We start from the raw sequence: 23,101 nt of genomic DNA, 5'->3' as shown, positions 1-23,101 counted from the left end.
GTGCTCCGAAGAACATAGTGAAATTCTTGTACCGTAGTTGCAGGGGAGGGGACAGGTTCATGGTGGACAAAAACAGGACAAAAAATAGTGATATACAGGACAATAACTGTACAGACAAACACAGGCCAATACGAGGAATGAATCAATACATATGCAACAAATAAACCAACAAACAGACAAATAAATCAATGGATGAATAGCCAAACAAACAAAGAGGAGGTAAGGAGTGCACGCGGATGAAGTGCCTCGTCGCACCCACCACATGGTGAACCACCTCAGGAATGAGAACCTGAGTGCAGTCATGCAGTGGGTGATACATCAGTACCACACCATTTTGGATGGAATAAAACAATGTGAAGTTTTTTTCCAGTGGGTGGAGTGCCAATCCTGCCACCAGCCCGCAAATTTTCCCTGAAAGCTGGAGGACCTGCGGACAGCGCTGGATGTTAGGCTTTGCTCAAGGGCCCAACGGAGCAGGATCACTCCTGGCATTCATGGGATTTGAACCAACAACCAACAACCAGCAAAAAACCCTAGCCTTGGAGCCACAAACAAATAAACAAATAGTCTCCCAGCTGTAATATTCCTGTTTCCCTGTCTACTTTCAGCCTCAGCTTCATGTCCCTGGAGTTACTAACCACCGTCTCGAACCCTGAGCCGACCCATCCATTTGTGCACCTCGTTGATGATGAGACGGCTTGCCATGCGGAGGCGTGTCTTGGGTCCGAAGCGGTTGGTGATCATGACACGCAGGCCGGCTTCTGGGAAACGGTAGTTCGGGGGACTGGAGTTCATGATCTCATCCACCATCACCACAGAGCCTCGGCTGTACGTTTTGCTGGGCTTCACTGCGGGTGAATAGACGCTTGTCAGGGTGAAGCACTGAGGCGCTAAAAACAGCTCTGCACATTCACAGGGGCGTGCAAACTCAGCAACACTGACATTTGCTCCAATCGAAACACTGATAAATGCACGTTTACGTGGTATGGTACAGTTAGGTATTTTCTCTGGCAGAATAGCCATTTACCCTAGTGGGCAGAGTACAAGGCCAGCAGAGGCCTTAAAACAATATTATTTATTGAGATTTAACATGAAACATGCTAAAAAGAATACCTGACTCATAAATTATTACTTTCAGTCAGTGGCAAATGGTAGATTAGTTCTATGAATATATTCTTTAAGAAATTTCATTGTATATTACGGAAAATCATTATTATCATTTATTGTTGTTGTTGCCATTAATAAAAATATTACCTGAAAAAGCCATTGTCAAAAAACAATTATTTCAGGACATTGTTTTTCTATGTATCCAGCCAGCAAGTTCACATACCTAAGAACCAGAAAAAGCGTAACACAAGACACTGCAAGGAAACACACAGCAAGACACTGAAAGACATAAGCGACACTGAGCTTAGTAAGGCTAAACAGACAGGCTTCAGCAATTAGTCACAAATATTTGTTAAAGCAGGGTAGCTTAGAGAACTTAGAAGTTGGCTGACACTACTGCAGTCTACATTTGCATCTGCTGTAAACACGATATGTGAAATTACTAGACAAAAACAATAAGGGAGAGAGATTAAGAGAAAAAGCAGTCAAAGGCGGAACTGAAAGTGTTTCAAGGCAACAGAATCCCAGCTGGTTTGGAAAGTGCTCCACCTGGCTACCGCAGTGCATTACAGCAAAAGAGACACAGAACTTTGTCATTTTTTATCTACTCAGTGCTGTAGATTAGATATTACGATATGTGTCATTTCTGAACAGCGTGTGAAGGTGCAGTTTGCAGGAACGTTAATGCATTGACCCTTGATTATAGTGACAGTACCAAATTTTGGTCATCCCATCATCCAGGCCTCCCCCCACCCACCCGGTACAGCAGAGACCACCCATGGGAGTTTTACTCACAGAAAAATGTTCTGAGGGCAGAAGGAGAGATAACCAATCAAATTTTTGCGGAGCTGGGTCCAAGCAACTAGAGGAAGCGGGACCAACCAATCAGATATCTTGGCCACGCCTCCTCTAGCTGCTTTCACTCACCTCCTACAACAATCTGATTGGTTATCACTCTGAACCAATCATTGGGCCTTCTGCCCTCAGAACATCTTTGTGTAAGTACAGCTCCCAGAGACCCAAAGTGCAGCAGAGCCTGTCTGGTTACCCTTACCTGGACAAAGTAATGGCAACGTAGGGTCATCCCATATATCGTCATAACATGCATTACCATCCTCCAGCTCGTTGCTGACTGTGTTACCGTTGGCGATGTGCTTATCCTCTTTCCCTGTGAAGTATTCCTGTATACGTGAGTTAAATCTGGGCAAGAGAAACCCTTTGATTAGAAGCGGCTCTCCCTGTGATTCATATTACTAATATTCTCAACATGACAGCGACTTCAATAACAATGACTCCTCTAGGTGCCTTTCGTGTATGTGAGGGTGCATGGCATGAAAAACAGTCTGAGGTAGCTGGGAATCATTTAAAGATACCTGCGAGTGATTCCAAGATGATTTTAAACCATATCACAAATATTCAGAGTTGAACTTGTCAGGACCGCTGAAACACGACGGGAAGGGAAGCATGGAAGACCAAGTATGAGGGGTAAATTTGGGGTTTATTAAGCGGGGGACACACAATCGGGGGCGCAGAGAGATGTCAGCAACTACAAAACTTTAATGACAAGACTGGGGAAAAACTAACTGGGAAGCACTAAAATACACAGACTTGATTGGACAAGACTCGAAACAGCTGGTAATCAAGAGGATTCCACACGAGGTTAACAAACTTTAAACCAGTGATTCTCAACTGGTTTAGCCTTAGGACCCAGATTATTCCTGCCATTAAGTAATGGCCCTAAGTTTTATAAATCTATTTATTTGCTTGTTTGTTTATTTTATTTGTTTATTTCATCAAAAATGGAGGGTGCTGGCAGTAAATATAAATAAAGAATAAAAATATTGACAGTACCACATTGTGCATTCGCAACTACAAAAGTCTAACTGTGTTACAAGTGCTCTACCAACCATGGGATTTGAATCCACAACCTTCCACAAATAGACCACTAACCCAATGAGAGGCACCCTGGCCATAGATATCATAAAGAATATTCATACTGTATAAAGCTTAAGACTTAGGGAGATGTTTAAATATCTTATAAAAGAAATTCAAAATATCTTAAAATGAATATCTATTTATATTATTCAAAAGGACCTTTTAGGATATATGAATTATTTTTACAGTTGTATAAATCATTTAATGATGTCTTTAAATCATCTTATTATGTCTGGTCGTTTCCTTGCATTTCTGCACTTTGAGGTATAAAAGCTTTTTCTCAGTATTTATGAGGTAAGCATCTTCTTGCAAAAACAATTCTGAGCCATCAATTTCTTCGGGGAAACTATCAAGAAAACCATTTATGGAAGGAAGGGATAAGGCAGCCGAGTGAGGAGAATTCTGGGTGAATTAATGACACGCAGATTAAGTATAAACATACTGTAACTGCAATACATATACAGACATGCCAGGATGTAGAATCACACAGTCCCAGCTTCTTCTCCTGGGCTGCACCTATCATATTTACCACTAATGCCACTGTATCCCATTGCAATCCCATTATATGGTATACCACAGCATTGAAGTTTCCCTCCGATGTCACATGACTCTCAGAACGTAAGGACAGAACCAGGTTCCCCAGCTGAATGACTCACTTCATGATCACAATGTATCCCAGGTACATCACCACCAGCACCAGACTCTCCCACCTAAAGCAGAAGGGTAGCCAGTCAACTCTCCACATACTCAGGTCACCAAAGACGTGCTGGTCTTAAAGCAGAGAGATGCTTACCACACAATCTTCTCATCATAGATGAACTGGAAGAGGAGAGGAGGGAACACTGTCATTTTGCTCTTGATGTTAATGATTTAGCCAGTTTTGATCGGCGCGTCATTGGAGAAGGAGTGGAAATGTAAGCGCTAAGAGTTCATGCATCTGTGCAGGCAATTTTTGGAACTACAGGGACAAAGGTTGGAGAGGTGACATTGCTGAAGTCTTTGCATGACCCGAGAGGCGTGACTCACCACAATCAGAGCCACCACGGACAGGGTGTAGTAGAGAGAGTCACGGAACACTGCATAGCGGGTGAGATACACCACCTGGGGGATGGAAGAGTAACAGAGATTCTCATGTTAACACTGTACACATACAGCTCTGGAAGAAATTAAGAGACTACTCTATATTTTTTTAAAATATCTGCATTTTTACATCCTGTAAGGCAGGCTGCTTCCAGGCTCAAAGTGTCAGACAGCAGTACACAAGAACGAGGTGAAGCAGGAGACACTGGAAATGACCAAAAACCAGCCAGGTAGAGGGCAGAAGCAACTTTATAATGTCAGAGGTGACCATCAACCATCATAAATTGAAGGATGACCTCAAATGAACTTCAAAAAGATTGGGAAACATGAAGGGGGTGTGCACTGCTAGGGCAATTCATAAAGCAGAGATGAAGCCTTCTCGTCTGTGAGAAGCTAGGCTGGAGTTTGCAAGAAAAATAATATATATTTGACACAGGCGTGAATCGATAAATTGAGAAATGAGTAAAACTGAAAATTCTGCTGTGGTCTCAATTTTTTTCCAGAGCTGTATCTACATCATACATCAAATAGGGTGGCGTACAGGAGACAAGAGGAGCTGTACTATAGGAGAGCCACAGACCTGGCCAGCGAAGATCCCACACACGCCAATAATGCAGAGGATGTTGAAGACGGCAGAGCCAACGATCGTGCCAACTCCTACGTCTCCATGGGTAATAAAGACACCTGATGGATGGCAGAAGGTGTTGATGATCACAGTCAGAGATCTACAGCGGGACTGCCTGCTGTGCATGTGTGAGAAAGATATTAAGCTTCCGGACTCAAGGTGAGTGCACTAGCCATCTGTGAAACTACTGCACTTATTTGTCTGTTGGATGCTTTTATAATTAATTTGCAGAACAACTGTATATACGGTCGACAAAAAACGGTCTTTCTTCCCACCTATGATAGAGGCAAAAAGTTCTGGAGCTGAACTTCCTGCCGCCATAAACGTGGCCCCAGCCACATCCTCACTCATGTGAAGTTTCTGCGGGTAGGAGAGTAAAGAGAGGGAATGAGACCACTGAGTGGACGTGTGACTCAGCAATCCGGTCGATCTCCACATGGATCCCACCTCGCAGATCTTCTCAAGTGACGTCACAAAGAAGTCGTCACAGACGATGGCCAGGGCCAGGAACATGTAAAGTGCCTGTAACGATTAAAGAAAGCGTGAGTTAACTAACCTCACAGCAGAACTAAAAAAAATGGTCTTTTAAGATTATGGCTACCATGCCGTGGTACCAGATTCAGCTTAAGTACTGTAACATTATTCACCTGGTTTCCATCCATTGCACTTAATCTTTTCCTCAGTGTAGCTTTTTTTTGCAAAGGAAGCACTGTCAAATTGAATTAAAAGTAATTTTAACATTTTACCAAAGGGAAAAAAAATGCATTATGGGAACAATTTAGCTATTGGTTTTTGAATTGGATAATTGCCAAATTGAATTGCTTTATTTCTTTAGATAACTGCCTTTCATTTAGTCGTTTGCATGATGAAATTTCCATAGAGTCCCTAAGAAGCTGTCAACTCCATAACGATAATTTGGTAAAAGCACCCAAAAATAAATCTCAGTTTTAATGGAAGACTAGAAAAAAAAAAACGCCACGATCCCTTTGAGAATCAGATGTAAAATTAAATATTTCTTCTGGCATTGGAAGCAGGAAGTCAAAAATGTAAATGTGGACGCAGAGCAAGGCCACACATTTTCTTCTTTAATTAAACTTGGCTGCTCAACCTTTACGAAGACGGCACATTCCCCAACAAGCCTCACCCCACTATCGAAAGGCAGCGAACCCCGGCCTCTACCTGATTCTAACCAAACTATTGAAAACAAGAGGCAGCATGCTGCCCCCTGAGCCTGGCTTTGAGGTGGTGTGACCGTCATGTAGGCCAGGGGGGGGGGGCACTGGGTTCTGGCGACAGGCTCCTGGAGTGGCTAAAGCAACATGAGGTGTCACACACTCTACAAGACCCCTGCACCGGTACTGGGTCAAAGAATCCAGGGACCCCAATGTCCAATAGTCATTGCTGCACCTTAAAGGACAAATCTTTTCCTCTAGGGGCGCTGCCTGCACCCTGGCCCTGTCTATCAAAGGCAGCCTCCTGTCTGCCACTTTCCCTGGTTCTGATGAGCAACCCAGTGGACCACCTTCTGATACTGGCTTTACTCCCGTTCACGCAAAATGGAGCACGGCTGATTTGATCCATGTCAATTCCTGCATGGCGAAGCAGTATGTCCATAGGACCAAGGGCAGATGGAGGATAACTGCGTGTGTGTGTCCCCATCAGCACTGCCGGCTGCATCGCCAGTGTTTAGTTCACCGTTGCTCGGGGTTGGGCAGGGTGAACTGTATCCTTCTCACTTGCAGGCAGTGACACCTCCTGAAAGTCCCTCCTCTGATCGATAAGCAGATTTTCCAGGCCGCGAATTGAGAGATTATCAGACATCAGCTTCTAACGCATCGTCACAGTGATGATCAAAGGGCGTAACGTTGGTTTGAACATTGGTGGGGTTGAGGTCTCCACCCATTTAGTGGGAGACAGGATTATTAAGGGGGGTTGTATTAGGTGGTTTTGATTATTGGGGGGGGGGGGGGGGGGTTATTATTTGGGTTCCCTAAAACGGTGTTAAAATGACACCGAGGACATCAGGTACAATTACAGATTAACATGCATAACTCTTAAAAGGCAATCAAACGTGTGGTGCAGGACATGCAATCTGTAGGATGATGCAGCGCAGTTCAGACAGTGCTGATGGTGCATGGTGCTGAAGGATCAACGCTACAGAATGAGAATCAAGGTTGTCAAACAGGCTGAAGATCTCATACCGCAATAATGTGCAGCAAAATGGCTCCCTGCTTGCGTTCCCGGCTGGTGAACAGGTCTGCGGGAAACTCGTGGATAGCTGAAATATAAAATAAACAAATAAATGCATTAACAAAAACATGTTCAAATATGGAACTCCTCCTTCTTGCCTTGAATTGAACCATGGATACTAGCAGGAGGAATAAATTTACCTTCTACCAGTCAATGTTTCATAAGGACGTGCAACATAGGGTTATGCTGGCTGGAGCCTTTCCCAGAATACACTGGGCAGGGGGAGGGGGGACCCTGGTTAGGAGCCAGTTCATTGCAGGGTACGCACACACACACACACACACCCCAGGTTTGTAATTATATCTTTGTGGGGACTTCATTTCTACGGCGAAAATTCTAATATGACGACCTTAACCCCCACCCAGCCCTAACCTTAACGATAAGTAGCCAAACAAAACACTAGATTTTAGGTATTTTTAATTTTTTCATTGCATCCACAGATCTTTGTAGGCACCTGAAAAATGGTCCCCACAATGTCAAAATAACATGCTTTTGTCACAATGTGGGGAGCATTAGGTCCCCACAAACTAATAACCGTAAATAACCGTAAAACCCTTAACCAAAAGTAGTAAGCAAACAAAGGACAAGACTTTTGGCATTTCCAGATTAGATGAAATTAAAGATTTCCTTATGGGGACTGAAAAAAAATTCCCAATGAATTAAATCTGGTCCCCACAATGCAATAATTACAAAAACGAACACATATGCACAAGAACATAGAAGAATGTGAAAGCATTTGGATTTAATAGCAAAGCTTAGTTATGAACCATGAGTCATTCAACAGCCTGGCCCGTACTTTTACCATGACTCTGTCTGGAACAATGAACTGCTCTTCTTTTGCTGAAACCAAGCTGGACAAGCATCAATGCCAGACTGGCCCAGATGCATGAGAAATCATAACAATTACAGTCATTATTCCGCTGGGAAAAGCTTAACCCACTTATATTCTGAAAGGTCAGGCATCATCTGACCGTACAGCTCCTCTGGATAATCAAAACAAAGTTTATACAGTAGATGCAATTCTTATAACGAAAGCGGCAAAAATACCCATATTTTGCGTAATTTAATATTAGGGACAACGTACAGGTAAGTGCTCTTCAGTCAATTGGTATATTTCCGTTGAGTCCACGAGTTAATGACGACATGCAAACTGGACGAGGCGACAATAAATGAGATGGTTTATTCGTTTTGCTTCTGAATTTAAAAACGTTAAAATAGAATTCTCAAACAGCATATAGCTGTCCGAAACATATTTTGCCAAAAAAGCATTTTATAAACAGCCAGCCGATTTCTCAAAGTTTTGTTTCTGTAAACTTTTGTTTTGCTATTCTCTTGAGAAGCATAAAGTCAAAATTGACTAGAGTGCAAATATTCCCACTGGCATGCCTACATATCTTTAAAGGTTCATTTTTATGCTGACAAGGTTTAAGACAGCACTGTCATAATTAAGATCATTTGCTGAAGGGAATCTCTTTTTCCAGTCTGTGTTAATCTCCGGGTGGGATTAAAGGAGGATTATCTTTTAGGTACAAGACAGAAGATGTAATGTGCTTAAAGGCAGTGTAAGAGTTGCGGAATGACGGACTTTTGGGATGGAGACAGTGAGTGACTCCTCATCCGTATGTGTTGTCAGCTGTCAGGGGACTGGAGGAGCAGCCTGCTCAGGTCTGCCGTAACACTGGCATGGAAGACTTGGCGCCACTCACTGTCACGGCTTTCAGAAAGCCTGTGTGCATGTCACGATTTGAGAAGGGGGGCACTGGGGGCGTACAGAGACACCCACATGCCCGAACGTCTAATAATACATCACCACAGCCCAGGAGTGGCACCAGAGTCGTATGGAAAGGGGAGGCATGCCTTCATTAGGGGGTCTGATTTTAATGAATGAGAACGCACTATTTCAACTAATTACTGTACATTTATTTAGGAGGGGGGTAATGGACATTTTGGGGATCCAAGGTCCCCAACAAACAGCCCAAGTGACCCCTTTGCCACAGCAAATGACCAAATCCCAATCCCCAAACGAAGGAGTCAGAAATGAGAAAAGAGCTGCAAATTCTCAGATAGCCCAGTGGGGTGATGTAACTGATATACAAAACAAAATGTCACATATAAATATACATACACAGACACACTGAATAAACAGTGTAGCCAGAGATCTAAACCCATTTAAATAGTTATTAAAGGTAGAAGAGAACAGGCTACGGCACAGATGATGTATAATTCTGGAAGAAAGAAAACTGTGAAAGAAATGCTGTATTTATCTGAATACTGATCACACCACAGAGCACAAGTCACAAAACACATCTAAGTTTAATGCAAGTGAAAACTGAACCTGATAAATACTGCCGATGATGCTGTATATTATTATAACACTGCAATGGAATATACGTTGTGGAGCAATGTGTTTTGTATTTAAAAAAGCATGTGTATTCTAGTATTGTGCAAATTCAGCTTTCAGAAGATGACCATAGCCTCAGTGTTGGCGTGACAGTATTCATTTGTTGCTCATTTGCACTGTAACATGGCTGATAATTCGGTCCGTCCTTATTATTTAATAAGCAGATCATCAATTAAAATTAATTACAAATTCTTAAGATGAAGAAATCATAGATAGAAATTTCTCTGTTCTAACATGACAATGTATATCTTTTACAAGTCCTGCTTCCATTTAATAGACCACGCCTAAGGAAAACTGCCCGTATGACGCTTAAAACATGGGGTAACCCCAGTGCAGGTCAATCTATTAACCAACCCAGGCGGTGGCCTGGAGTGCTGTCTTCTGAGGGGACACACATCCTCCCAGCAAGCTTCACCACCTGTGCCCCCCGTTGCCCACCCCCCCCAGCCTAGTTTGCCAACGGCACCACATGCGTTTCGACCAGCGCTGAGCGAGACATCCGATTTTTCCTGTCTCCTTTCACACTTGTACTATGAATGGTTTTTGTTCCAGAGAACTTTGCTCTCACTGTCATCCAGCTTGCTGGTGATGCCTCACTTCCGAAGGACCCTTTCCACCATATCTGATGTCATCCATCCATCCGCGACACAGCTTTGCCTCCGATTCCACAAGCAGGTATCATCAGGCTGCCACTGGTACCAACCCAGTTGATGTTCTGCTCCCATAGTCTGTACTTAACAGGTATTGTTTACTGTACAAATACATTAACAACTGAAGAGAAGAGGTCACATGTCCAGGATCAGAAATCGGAGCTAATTTTGTTTTTCTTTGTTTTGGTTTTGGTCACATTATAATTCTTGAACTACTGAAATAAATAAATAAAAGGGGACACTGACATTTTCTGAGGCGTCTAACCAAAGGAGATCTTGTGGACACGGGGGGGGGCAAACGGGTCCAACATGACGAAAGTTAAGACCATTATTCTAATGTGAAGTCTAAATGAGTAATATCATCAAATGAAATTTCATAAACCAGATTCCTTTATCTTCACTTTACTGTGAAAAAAACAACACATAAATAAAGGAGGTTTGTCACTGCGATGTGCTGCGTGAGCAGGGGCCCCAGACGATTGCCTGCCTTGCCTGTCGTGTCCCTGCGCCTCAGAGTATAACAACAGGAGAAGTACTTACTGTATGACAAAGTCACTAAACGGAATGCAGGCAAGTTCACAGCTAGGGGGCTGCATTTGACAGTCGGAGGGCCTATCCTAGACACGCAGCATGCTTTGTGGCGTACCTTTTCAGATATCGCAGTCATTAAGCTCGCAATACCTGAACACTTTTCCAAAAAAAGAACACACAGGGAATTTCCAAGACGAGAAGCGACTACTTAAGGTCCACTGATATCAATGTGCACATTTATCGTAAAAAAGGAATTATCCCATGTGATAAATCTTTGTAATAATCACACCTGGCACATTTTAAAGCACTGCATAAAAATATCACTTGCCTCTGAATACAAATTGAAGTAAATAAGATTTTTGCTGACATGCTTACAGAGGAACACAAAATAAATGGTTACATGCAGCTTATTTTATGTTTTTCTTCGAATGTCAGTATTGTGGATGTTGCTGCAGTATGCAGTTTAAATAATTTCAAAACACAAATCCCAGAGGCCTGGCAGCTGCTTTAGAGGAGATTAAAGTGGTTATTCACAGCTCTTTACCTTATATATTACATGTTCTGGAAAGCTAGAAATAACTAATGCAATGCCAATTTGTAACGAGAGAAGCGATGCCTCGCTTGAAATACAGCTATGAAGACTATGATGTGTTGCAAAGTAAAACTACTTAATAAGGAACGATTTGTTAAGGCACAAGTATCATGAAAGGCTAGAAAGGCAGATCTATGTGACTTGTTAGGTTTCTTTGATGCATCAATGATAGTTAATTTTAAGGGTATGATACGATTTATTGGACTTTTACAAGTTATTTGATTAAATCTTGAGTAAAAGCAGATGCTCCATCATCTGCCTTGAAGATAAGGTAACAAAAATGGATTTGGACATTGATAAACTAGAGCAAATAAAGATTTTTTTTTATCCTAGAAAGTACATTCAGTAGCCTTGTTTCAAAGAAGATGCTGCTGGAGACAAGAGTGCTATAAAAGGGGGGGGGGGGGGGGTTGGATGATTTCAGGGGCCATTAAGTTGGACTAATCTGGGTTGGAAGCCCAGTGTAATATGCTTTCAAATTTCTAGCAGCATTCCTTGGTGCAGATCAGTGCTGCTGCAGAATGATAATAATATGAGAATATGGTATTCTGAGATGTCCCGAACTGATATCAAACATCCTAATTGGGGCTCATCCAGCCGTTTTTCAATGGATCGGTATCAGCTACCACAGCCCCATCTGAAGCCCAACCTATTTCACTCCTTGTATTCACCTGATTTATGTCAATTACTCAGGCTGCAAAGTTCCATCGCACGCTGCCGTAAGCCTGAGGCACATGGCCTGAAACTACTAACTATCGCGAAGTCAGTCATGTGGAGATTCTTTAAAATGGAAACTCAAAACAGTCCAACAGCTACTGCTCAGAAGATTTTTGTGCAAGTGAAACTCCCACAAGCTCAGTGGAAGGGTAGGGTGCAGTTTTGTAGCTAGCTTTAGGTATGCACAGCGACATACGCGGAAGTATGAATGATAACATATACAAAGGCAGTCTGGGTGACCGTTTTCACGTTACAGTAACGGCTTCTATCCTGATAGGAGTGGAATCCTAAATGGTGCCAGTGACCATTCGCCCAGGGTAAGAGTGGGCACTAAGTGAGACAGAGACGAGGTACAACAACAATGCAAAGCAAGTTTCTCAACAATGCAAAGCTCTCGCCGCAGCTGAGTGCCAATCAACAAAACCAGATCACAGAATCGCTTGGAAAAGAACGGTGTCACATCCGGAAACATGCAATATATTTAGTAAGGTACAGATTCTTCACTTGTGAAGCTGTTCTGCTGGCCCGTTTTCATCTCGAAGACCTATTAAGAGAATTCCTCCTCTAGTAAGTATTCACAGGTTGTGCACGCCCAGTGTAGCCACAGATTCTGGGTCAGGGGAAAGCTGTAGAAATATTGAAGAAAAAGGGTGGCGTAATGGATAGCACTGCGGCCTAACGCCTGCAGCACTGTCCCATTCCTCTCCCTGGCTCCATTTGTTTGTAATTTGTACACTTTGTCTAAGTGCTGGTTTCCTTTTTAGGCAATTCGGTGTCTCGTGTTGAACACAGTGTGTGGATGGATGCGCCTGCTTCCCTGTGCTTCCTGGGACAGTCTGTAGGAACACCTGAACCCTGCACTGATAGGGACAAACTGTCCACAGAGAAACCCTACCATAATTTCTTCCATTTAAAACATCCCCATGCAACGTTATTAGTTAAACGTTGCCATTGTAGGTGAAATGGAACTTTATCTCTCAGACACTGCCCTTGATGTTCGTGCTGGGAAGGTGAGGGGCGTAATTAAGGTAAGATTATTGATTCTTTTTCGATCTGCTTTTTCGTAGCTCTCCTGTGAGAGAATTCTGGTGTCTCTGAATATCTGAATACACACAAAAGTAGATGCCGTTAAAGTAAATTGGATACTATTGCTTTAGTCTACCACATTTCTTCAGCCTAATTTAGGAGGCTTATTACATTTATTGGAAAAGTAAAAGCTAGTAAAAGCTTTGGTCCAAAGCGATGTAAAGGTGAGGCAAATAGCACATTATAAACATACGTGCCGTCAAGGAGTCAACTAGGCATAAGTGCAGCTAGGCTGAGCTTCCAATGAATAGCCACTTAACAGTTTAAGCAATATTGATGCAAGATCTACTGAACATCTTCCAAACTATGGCTGAGCGATATATTGATAATATATCATATCAGAATTATGAACATTCAAATCACCGTCTTACGTGAATACAGTGAGTATCGTGGTATAGCCGAAACACTTGTGCACTAATTATTGCATAATTAAAAGTTATAATACACTATTGGTAAGCAAGTTCCATCTGTTGTTGGAGCGATTTATCCTTATTCCTGTCATATGCTCTATTAGTAAAACAATTTTCTCATCATAACTAGAAAAACTCACCTGACATATTTTGCTAATTGCTACTGTACATATCAGTTTTAGAATATCATGATATATCTTGATATTGTGAAAATCTCTGAAAATACTGTGATATCATATTTAGGCATTATCACCCGGCCCTATTCCAACCAAAGCAGAACCTAATTAGACTGCAATTCGATGACCAGAAAATGCAACATTCAGGGACTGTTTAAGGGGATCAGGCAGGTAGAGGCATCCCTGCAAGGGTTACATGGCATTTATCTATGTGATCAGGTGACTGACAGTTCAGTCACGGTAAAGGGAACATTAGCCGAATATTCAAATATTTGTCTGGAAGGTCTGGATTCTGTTTGGCCAGAGTTGATTGGGGACACGGAGGCAACAATTAAACTGCACACACACAGAGGTGCCGGCTACCCACGGGCCCGGAGGTGTGAAGCCAGGACGAGAAGCAGTGACAAAGCGAAGCACTGAGCCGCTCTGCCAGCCGCTCTGGGTAATATGAAGTTGCAATTTTAGTTCTGCAAAGAGAATGACTAATTTCAGCTATCAGATCAAAGGTGCAGACACCATAGCTAATAAACAGCTAAATAATTCATTTTAATTGTATTTTTTTATCAGTGTTTGTAATGTGCTATTTGCCTCACGTGAATGTCGCTTTGCACAAAGTCTATGCTAAGCAAAGCGAATGTTAATTTAATAAGTTTCCACGAAGTTACTTACTTGGATTAGAAAAAAAGCTAAACAATTATCATGCCAAAACACAGCCTCCCTAGAGGCTGTACCAGTCAAAATAAAGTATATTTTACTGCAAGGATGTGAATTCGATCCTTGCATTAGCTGTCTGTGGCAAGAGAATGAACGCCGGCTTGTCTTCCATCAGGTGGGTTGTTTAGTGCTGGCTGTGTTCCTACAAGGCTGTGGGATGAATTAAACGAACATCGAGCTCCTTCAGGTTTGCTACATTTGCTCCATGGAACCTTCAGCCCACGGAGAGTGAGTGGATGACATATCAGAGGAGGTGTGTGCTAATGCCCCCACCCTCAGGAAGCAACCATGGCAGTCACCTTTGAGGGAGGGACTTAAGATGTGAATAACTACCGATTTAAGATTGAGTGAAAATGTTGAGGGGCGTCTTTAGCACTCTAGGGTCTAGGGGCAGGGAACACACATTCACTGACTGGGGCATGGTCACACATTTCATTCAATATCATAAATTTAATTCACGGCAAATAAATAATTTCTTATATATTTATTTTGGCATTACACTCATGCATCACTCTCCGCAAATGGTGAGTTTCCAAGGACCAAATGTTTCCCATCGCAATAACCCCCCCAGACTCATCGAGATGCACATCTAGGAGCTAAAAGAGGTGGCGGTGGCAGTTTTATGTCAGTCACAGGCAAACTGGACCAGCCCATTGCAGCTTGATTAAATGACATCTCCCCAGCTTTGCCCAAGAATAGCATCGATATAGATTAATAGACCAACTGGGTCAAGGTGACTTTCATGCTCCATCTCAGTCCAGTTTGTGCTATAAATTCACTGCACATCATTTTCACTGCGCAGCAAGGTTACATAATGTCTGAAGCTAACTTAAGTTTGTTAAAAAAAATAAATGTGACTTTGTTTTCACGCTTTGTGGGTAACATGGAGCAGTGGGATTATCAACATGCCAATATTTATTCACACACATACATACAGTTTTGAAATGCTTAATCACAGTAAGTAGGCATTATGAATCTTTTTAGATGTAAAAAAATCTAAAACAAAACACAGAAAAATATTCTATTTCCAGGAAAGTGTATATGTGAATAATAATTATGAATATTTCCTTTAACGTTGGTAAGTTGACAGTGCATAAGTATCTCTTAAAGGGCCAAAAATCACATCAGTCTACAATTACAAGCATTTTACAAGACTAGTAATTGCAGAAGATTCACAAATACACAGAATTTACATAAATTTCTCTAATGTTATTTAAAAGGGGAGCGTCGAGCAATGGCAGGAAACTCCCTTTGATATCTGTCATGTTTAGAGAACTGACAACAGCTCTAAAAAACAAGAAAATATTGAGTCATTGCTCCCGGGGAGAAGAGGTGATGCTTGTTTGGATTTGCCCACAGACGCAAACAGAGGGGGGAGGATAAGCTCCAGATCTAAAAATAATTTCCAAGTTCTCCTTTTGGACACCTGACGGAGCTGCTTAGGGAGGAAATGAGTGCCAGCACTTTGGTTCATCTCTCTGTACCCCAACCAAGCACCCACAGCCGGCCCCCTCCCCTTTAATCCCCTGGGTAATTTTAAACCGTCCCTTTAAGCTATTTTCTTTAGCAACTCTTCTTTCTGTACCCTTTCTTTAAGATGCCGACACGCTTCTCGCGTGGTTTTCCTATGCAAACCCCTTTCCGTTTCCTTCCATCACGTTTCTGAGCACATGCCTTGAAAACATTTTCTATCAGAAACGTCATTTCACAGATATGACAAATGGATAGAAGTTTCGAGAGTCATGAGACAGGAACTAAAGTGGTATAAAATAGCAGAGCACAAATCCAATAAGTGCATTATATTTATTAAAGCATGAATGCTATACTACATTCAGTTGCCCTTCTACTATCCATCATTCCATTACTTCTGCAATAAAGTTCCGTCTGTCTGCCTGTCTAAGTGTCTATCTATCTACCTCCCTATTGCTTCAACTAGCCATCATGTACTGTACTGTATTCTGAAAGCAATGGCTGTCTTCCCATTTTTTTATGCCAGACTTAACACTTCTTCATATGGGAACCCGGAATTATAAAAAAGCATCATATGTTTCTTAAATTTTTAGTATTTCGTGTGAATTTTGAGATGCTGATTAAGGCAGATTTATGCATGACTGGCTTGTGATGCATATGGGAGGTTAACGCCATTTAATTATGCCATTAAGCAACAAAACAGGTGTGACAGTAAACTCACCCGAGAGAAAAGAACACACCCTGAAGTCATCTGGTAAGAACTGAAATCCAGCTGAATATCAACTTTCATCAAGCTTTCAAACATTACTACATCAACTGAAGACCATAATAAACTTTGTATTCCTCTGCCCTTTAGGGAAAGACAGCTTTTGTTTTAGCCAAAATAAAATGTGTTTAGTTTTACAGCAAAATCCAAAAAGGCATCAAAATCTTTACGATGAAATACCTGCCAAATGACGCGGCTCATTCCCTGGTGGAACTCACAGATTTCTTACTAGAAGCCCATAGTAGGATGTAAAGTTATTGTTAAGTGCCTGGCTGTACCTTGTTCTTAAGGAAATGTCAGGAATCCATTTGTCTTGGGGTAATAAGCAGCTGGACGTTTTAAAGATAACATCCACTATCCAGTACAAAGTCACAAAAAGTCTGGGGCTTAACTCAGGAAGCCCAGGGTAGGGGAGACCCTGGGGGTCGGATCCCCAAAAAATAGCTACTAACGGCATTTTTCCCATCATACAAGTTGCTAACGGAAGCATTTTGGGAAATGCAGCCCCGAATGGAAAATAATTCCATGACACAAATTCAAACACCCTATACTGGAGAAAACTGAGAACCCAGAATGATCCTGCCCAAATGGTCAGGAATCAAATCCACAATGCGGGAGGTACGAGACAATAGCAGTAACCGCTGAGCTAGTGCACCACAATTTGAAGATCAATAACTGGTAGCTGTATTCATAAACATTCAATGACTCTGGCTACCAAGTGGCTAAGTTACAGCACAAGTCAAATCACACCCCATGATCCAACAGCTCTTCCAAAAGCCAACTGTGAGGTGCTCTGGGATACAGATATTTTAAGCCAATAAAGGCTCTGTGGGATCCAAATATTTTAAGCCAACTGAGAGAGTTATGATCCAGATATTTTGGACTAATAGAGAGATAATACAGAATACAGAAACAGCAGCAAACCTCTCACAGCCCTCACAGATCCACAACAAAAATGTAACGACCTGGAAAAATGAAGTGTACGACAGAAAATGAAACCGTACTAGACGTGCTAGAAAACTCCACATAACATGCACCTACCTATGATGTCTCAACAATATGAGATTGTTCTCTAATGCCACTAGATATACCGTACGGACAAAGGTATTGGGACACCTGGCCATTACATGTACAGGAACTTTTATGACACCCCATTCTAAATCAATAGGTATCAATATGGAGTTGGTCCCTCCTTTGCATCTATAATTATCTAAATAGTTGCCACTCTTCTGGGAAGGATTTCCACAAGATTTTGGAATTTTTGCCCATTCATCCAGTAGAGCATTTGTGAGATCAGGCATTAATGTTGGACGTGAAGGTCTGGCTCCTTCTAATTCATCCCAAAGTCTTCGAAGGGGTTGATGTCTGGGCTCTATGCAGGCTAGTAAAGTTCTTCCACACCAAACTCACCCGACCATGTCTTTATGGACCTTGCTTTGTGTGCTGGGGCACAGTCATGCTGGACCAGAAAACGGCCTTCCCCAAACTGTACCCACTTGGAAGCACAGAATGTCTTGATATGCTGAAGCATTATGAGATTCCTTCACAATAACTAACGGGCCCAGCCTAGCCCCTGAAAAACATCCCCATACCATTATCCCTCCTCCACCAAACTTTACCGTTGGCACAACGCAGTCAGGCAGGTAACGTTCTCCTGTCATCTGCCAAACTTAGACTTGTCCGTCAACTGCCAGACAAAGAAACGTGATTGGTAACTCCACGGAACACACTTGCACTGCTCCTTAGTGCAGTGGCAGCATGCTTTACACAACTCCTTCCAAGGCTTGGCATTGCGCTTGGGGATGGTTGGTTTGCCTGCAGCTTCTCGGCTATGGAAGCCCATTACATGAAGCTCCTGGTGCACAGTTTTTGTGCTGGAGTTAATGCCAGAGGAAGTTTGGAACTCTGCAGTTAATGAGTCAACAAAGCGTTGGCAACTTTTACACACTATGCGCGTCAGCATTCAGTGGCCCTGCTCTGTTACTTTACGTGACATGCCACTTTGTTCCTAAATGCTTCCACTATGCAATAATACCACTTATGGTGGGCTGTGGAATATCTAGCAGGGAAGAAATTTCACAAACTGACTTATTGGAATGGTGGCATCCTATGACAGCACCATGTTTGAATTCCCTGAACTCTTCAGATTGCCCCATTCTTTCAAAAATGTCTATAAATATGTAAATATGTAAATATGACTGAATGGCTAGGTGATTGATTTTTCTACTAAGTGAAACAAATTCACTAATACATTAACACACTGAAGGACCATCCTAAGAGACTAAGTAAAACACTAATATAGTCATATGAGCAATAACACAGCAATACTTCAATATTATATGGCCAATAATACTGAAAGTACCTAAAAGTAGCATATCTATCAATCATGTCATTAAATGAAGCTGTTAAGTCTGATTGAGTATTTAGAGATGTTAAAACGTTACATAAACATCAACTTCAACTGTGTTGTGATATTCAAAATCTTGTTCAGAAACATTAAAGGACAGAGAAGGCAACTATTGTGATTATACTGTACCACCATCATCTTCAGTGGGCATTTGATACAACTCATAATAATATTACATTTTATATATAACGCACTTTACACACAGTGTTTAATAATGTTTTCTCTATTAACAAGAATATACCTGGCAGCAGAAGTGCTACATCCTGTAGTTAGTTTGGTTCAATATAGAGTCCATGTGTCATCTAGTTTGGGTGGCCTTGGTCAGCACCCCCTGAGGGGAGAAGTAGCAGCTGATTCGGCACCTTCTCCACACAGCGGAGTCACACGGCGACAGAGCAGTGACACAAACACATCACACTGTCTTCTCATTTCCATGAGATACTGGGAGCTTACAGAACTCTCCTTTACTCCCACAGTGGCAACTGTTCTGGTGCTGGGTAATAAAACCATCTTTATCTACATGACCGTAACATTATATTGGCCTACTTTAAGGTAGTGAAGACGCTGAAAAAGGCCTTAAATAAGGCAATACATAGTCATACTAGGTTCTTGTCTTGCTAGTTGTTGTGTGGTTCCTGCTCCAGTACCACTTACACTTATTCCAGGACATTCACTGGAAATTCAGCCTAGCTGCACTTATACCTAGCTGACACCTCGACAGCACGCATGTTTGCAGTGTGTTTGCCTCCCTTGTATGTAACTGTGGACAAAAGCGGCTGCTAAATATGTAAAATGTAAAGTATATCCAGTTTCCCAAAATATCAGTCATGCTCTGTTCTCGTTAGGAAGTTCAATTGGCAAGTTACATGATTACTAGCTAATTATGTAAGGGACCACCCACTTGCCCAATGACAGAATTCATTTGGGCAGCCAAAAATGGGTGTAGGTCTTTCCATGCACTCCTGAAAAATGACGTTACAATACTATTACCTAGATCATCAACGAGACAATTTCTTGGACAAAACATACAATACTACTTGTTTTAAAGAAATTTCCATGAATATATTTACAGAAAATGTCCTTTGGTTGCATTTTTAAATATTTGTATCCCGCAATTTTAGCGATACAAGACCAAAATAAGTAGTGTCTTGCCTATAGTTGAGTTCAAAACTTAATAAAAAAAAGGTAAAAAGGTTAAACATCCACATGAGGTCCTCTAATAAAGCATTAGAAATAAATGAGCTGCCAGAACAGCTTTAACGCACCATGACACAGACTCTCACCGTGTAGAGCACAACTGCAGGGATTCAACGTAATTCCTAGAAAAACATATGAAGTCTATTTGGCCCTGCAGACTTCTCAGTTATTCTCTTTCTTTTTGTAAGTGATATTCAAAGAACATACATGTTACTAATGAATCTGAACTAGGAATTCAAGTATGCTTACTTACACAACATGCAATATATCCCCCGAACCTGACTGTTCCAGAGTGTGATTACATCGAGTAATACAGCTTGTGGCAATCTTACTTTTCTTAGCAAGGCACAGGTTCAACACAAGCTGTCAGAACAGCCACCACGCACTGCGAGCTGTACCGTGGCCTAGATATCACTGTTGCCTGGGCATATATTGGGGGGATCTGACAACATTGTTCCATAACAAGTTTCATCCTACTATGTCAATTATGGTGGAAAACAGTTTCAGGCGCTGCTCCAGAATCACCCATTAGCGCTCAGCTATGTTGGGTGCTAGTGGCTGGAATAGCTACGCCATATGGATTATGCTGTTTTCAGGATCATCACACCTTCCACTGTCACTTGGTCTTCGTGGATATGGGTACTGTCATCCTGGCAAATTCCACTCCCATCTGGGCACCAGCTTTACTGTAGGATGAATGTGCACTGAATTTGCTGGCATCTTACCTCGCCCTGGGGCTCAGTTGGCTTGAACCCTACTGGGAAAACACACCCTATTCTATAACCTCTCCCGATAAATGTCTTATTTTTTCACAGTTGACTCAAGTCATCAGGAGCCATCAGCAAACCAAAGGGTCTGTCACTAAAACGCCCATTAATCAGGCTCTAAGTCACGGAGAACGTAAAACTTCAGCCATGGTGCTTAGAACAATGGACAACTGGGCCTGCCTATATTCTTGAGTCGTCACTCATTCTTTAGTCGTCACACTAATTCACTCATTCTTTAGTGTCTGACAGATATGAAGTACACCGACCGTCTTTACTTAACACCGCGGTATAAAATTAATGACCAACATGCACTGCATGTGGATATGGCTGATATGCAAATTAGTATCTCATGTGTCCAATCAGAATATATGACAGGCCTACCCGATATTTTTACATATGAGTCTAAGCATGATGCAATGCAAATTACTTCAATAACAAAGGAACTGTCAGGCCAGATGTTTGATAAAGCTTTTTTAAGCCTCCATGACAGCATACACATAAAGATTAAAAAGCAGCCATTGTGAGCTGTGAAATTCCTGTATCTGTAATGCTCTGATTAAAGCACACACCCCAAGCGACACATCCTATTTGCTCGCCCTGTCGCCCTGTCCCCTCTGCTGAGCAGAGCGGTGAAAGCCTCATAGCCAATCCTTCGGGCCAACGCTGCACACTGCAGCAGAAGTTATTTTCAAATCCGGCCATTTGTGTAGCATCCTCGCATAGGCAATCGAGCACGCTGACAGGTCCGCATGCAGGTCTACACGAGCCCAGCACGCGCTGTGATGCTTACTGGAGCTATGGCTAATTTAAGCTGACCTTTCCCTTATGCTAAACAGTCACGCCCAGTCGCATCTCAAATGCCATCTGAAAATGTTAGAGGCGTAGCTCCTCTACATTAAAACAAAATCGGCATGCAACACGCCTTAAATTTTTAGAAGTCAATCTTTTAAATACTGTTTAGGAGGACGTCTAATGCACATGTCAACTATAGTAAAACATAGTGAACATTTGTTAATTACTTTACTACCCCTAAGCTGAGCAAAAACTTTAGCATCAGTCTTTCTTAAAGAATTTGAAATATATGTTACTCTTTAAGCATGTATACTGAACTGCTCTATATATTTGTTGAAATATTAATATATTCCAAATTCCAAAAAGATGATCCAGTCAGACCAACCCAAAGAAATCGTTGTTAGAAAGATAAATAAGGGGACAATGTCAAGGAAGTTTAATATCAACTGTTTTTATAATATTAGTAAGCAAAATAAGGTGCTGAACTATAACTATATAAAGTGAATTTATAAGCCAGTGCATATGCATAGGCTTCTTAAAATATGAACATTGTGTTACACAACACAACATGCACATGAATAAATCTAAAAACACATGGACGGTCTACCCAATTGCTTTACACATAAAAATAGAAATTCTCAGACAATGTAACAGTTTTATAATTGAAATAAGGCAATTAATGAGCAGAACACCACAGCACCCCCCCACCACTGGGTTGCTGATTTTTGCCTTTCATTTTGTCCATTTCATTTTCATATCCAAGTCACTTTTTCATAAAAGGATATAATTAGGCTGGTAATGCTTTACATTAACTGCACCTTCATAATGCATTCATTATACCTTCATAGAACATTCAGTACTCCTTCATAATGCATTCATTATGCCTTCGTAGAACATTCAGTACTCCTTCATAATGCATTCATTATGCCTTCGTAGAACATTCAGTACTCCTTCATAATGCATTCATTATGCCTTCGTAGAACATTCAGTACTCCTTCATAATGCATTCATTATGCCTTCGTAGAACATTCAGTACTCCTTCATAATGCATTCATTATGCCTTCGTAGAACATTCAGTACTCCTTCATAATGCATTCATTATGCCTTCGTAGAACATTCAGTACACCTTCATAATGCATTCATTATGCCTTCGTAGAACATTCAGTACACCTTCTTAATGCATTCATTATGCCTTCGTAGAACATTCAGTACTCCTTCATAATGCATTCATTATGCCTTCGTAGAACATTCAGTACACCTTCATAATGTGTTCATTATGCCTTCGTAGAACATTCAGTACTCCTTCATAATGCATTCATTATGCCTTCGTAGAACATTCAGTACACCTTCATAATGTGTTCATTATGCCTTCGTAGAACATTCAGTGCACCTTCATAATGCATTCATTATGCCTTCGTAGAACATTCA

At 41.6% G+C, this 23,101-nt stretch overlaps 1 protein-coding gene across 2 annotated transcripts in view; it reads right to left on the bottom strand.

Annotated features, from left to right (window-relative positions):
• The window catches only part of slc24a4a (solute carrier family 24 member 4a), a 45,027-nt gene that overhangs the window by 8,037 nt on the left and 13,889 nt on the right, over positions 1–23,101 (bottom strand). Inside the window, exons 3-11 of one of the 2 annotated variants that reach the window (XM_048974853.1) lie at positions 6,949–7,025; positions 5,195–5,269; positions 5,023–5,107; positions 4,703–4,806; positions 4,069–4,143; positions 3,836–3,861; positions 3,699–3,752; positions 2,219–2,307; positions 679–848 (exon numbers count right to left, since the gene is read on the bottom strand). In XM_048974853.1, coding sequence (XP_048830810.1) covers positions 679–848; positions 2,219–2,307; positions 3,699–3,752; positions 3,836–3,861; positions 4,069–4,143; positions 4,703–4,806; positions 5,023–5,107; positions 5,195–5,269; positions 6,949–7,025 — 755 coding nt within the window. Of the gene's footprint in view, positions 1–678; positions 849–2,161; positions 2,308–3,698; positions 3,753–3,835; positions 3,862–4,068; positions 4,144–4,702; positions 4,807–5,022; positions 5,108–5,194; positions 5,270–6,948; positions 7,026–23,101 lie in introns of both variants that reach the window. The other variant, XM_048974852.1, reaches the window with a different exon arrangement.

The sequence above is a fragment of the Brienomyrus brachyistius genome, chromosome 14 (genome assembly GCF_023856365.1).
Source record: "Brienomyrus brachyistius isolate T26 chromosome 14, BBRACH_0.4, whole genome shotgun sequence".
Lineage (NCBI taxonomy): Eukaryota > Metazoa > Chordata > Actinopteri > Osteoglossiformes > Mormyridae > Brienomyrus > Brienomyrus brachyistius.
The sequence above is the reverse complement of the archived record's forward strand: the minus strand, read 5'-3'. Positions and strand labels throughout refer to the sequence as shown.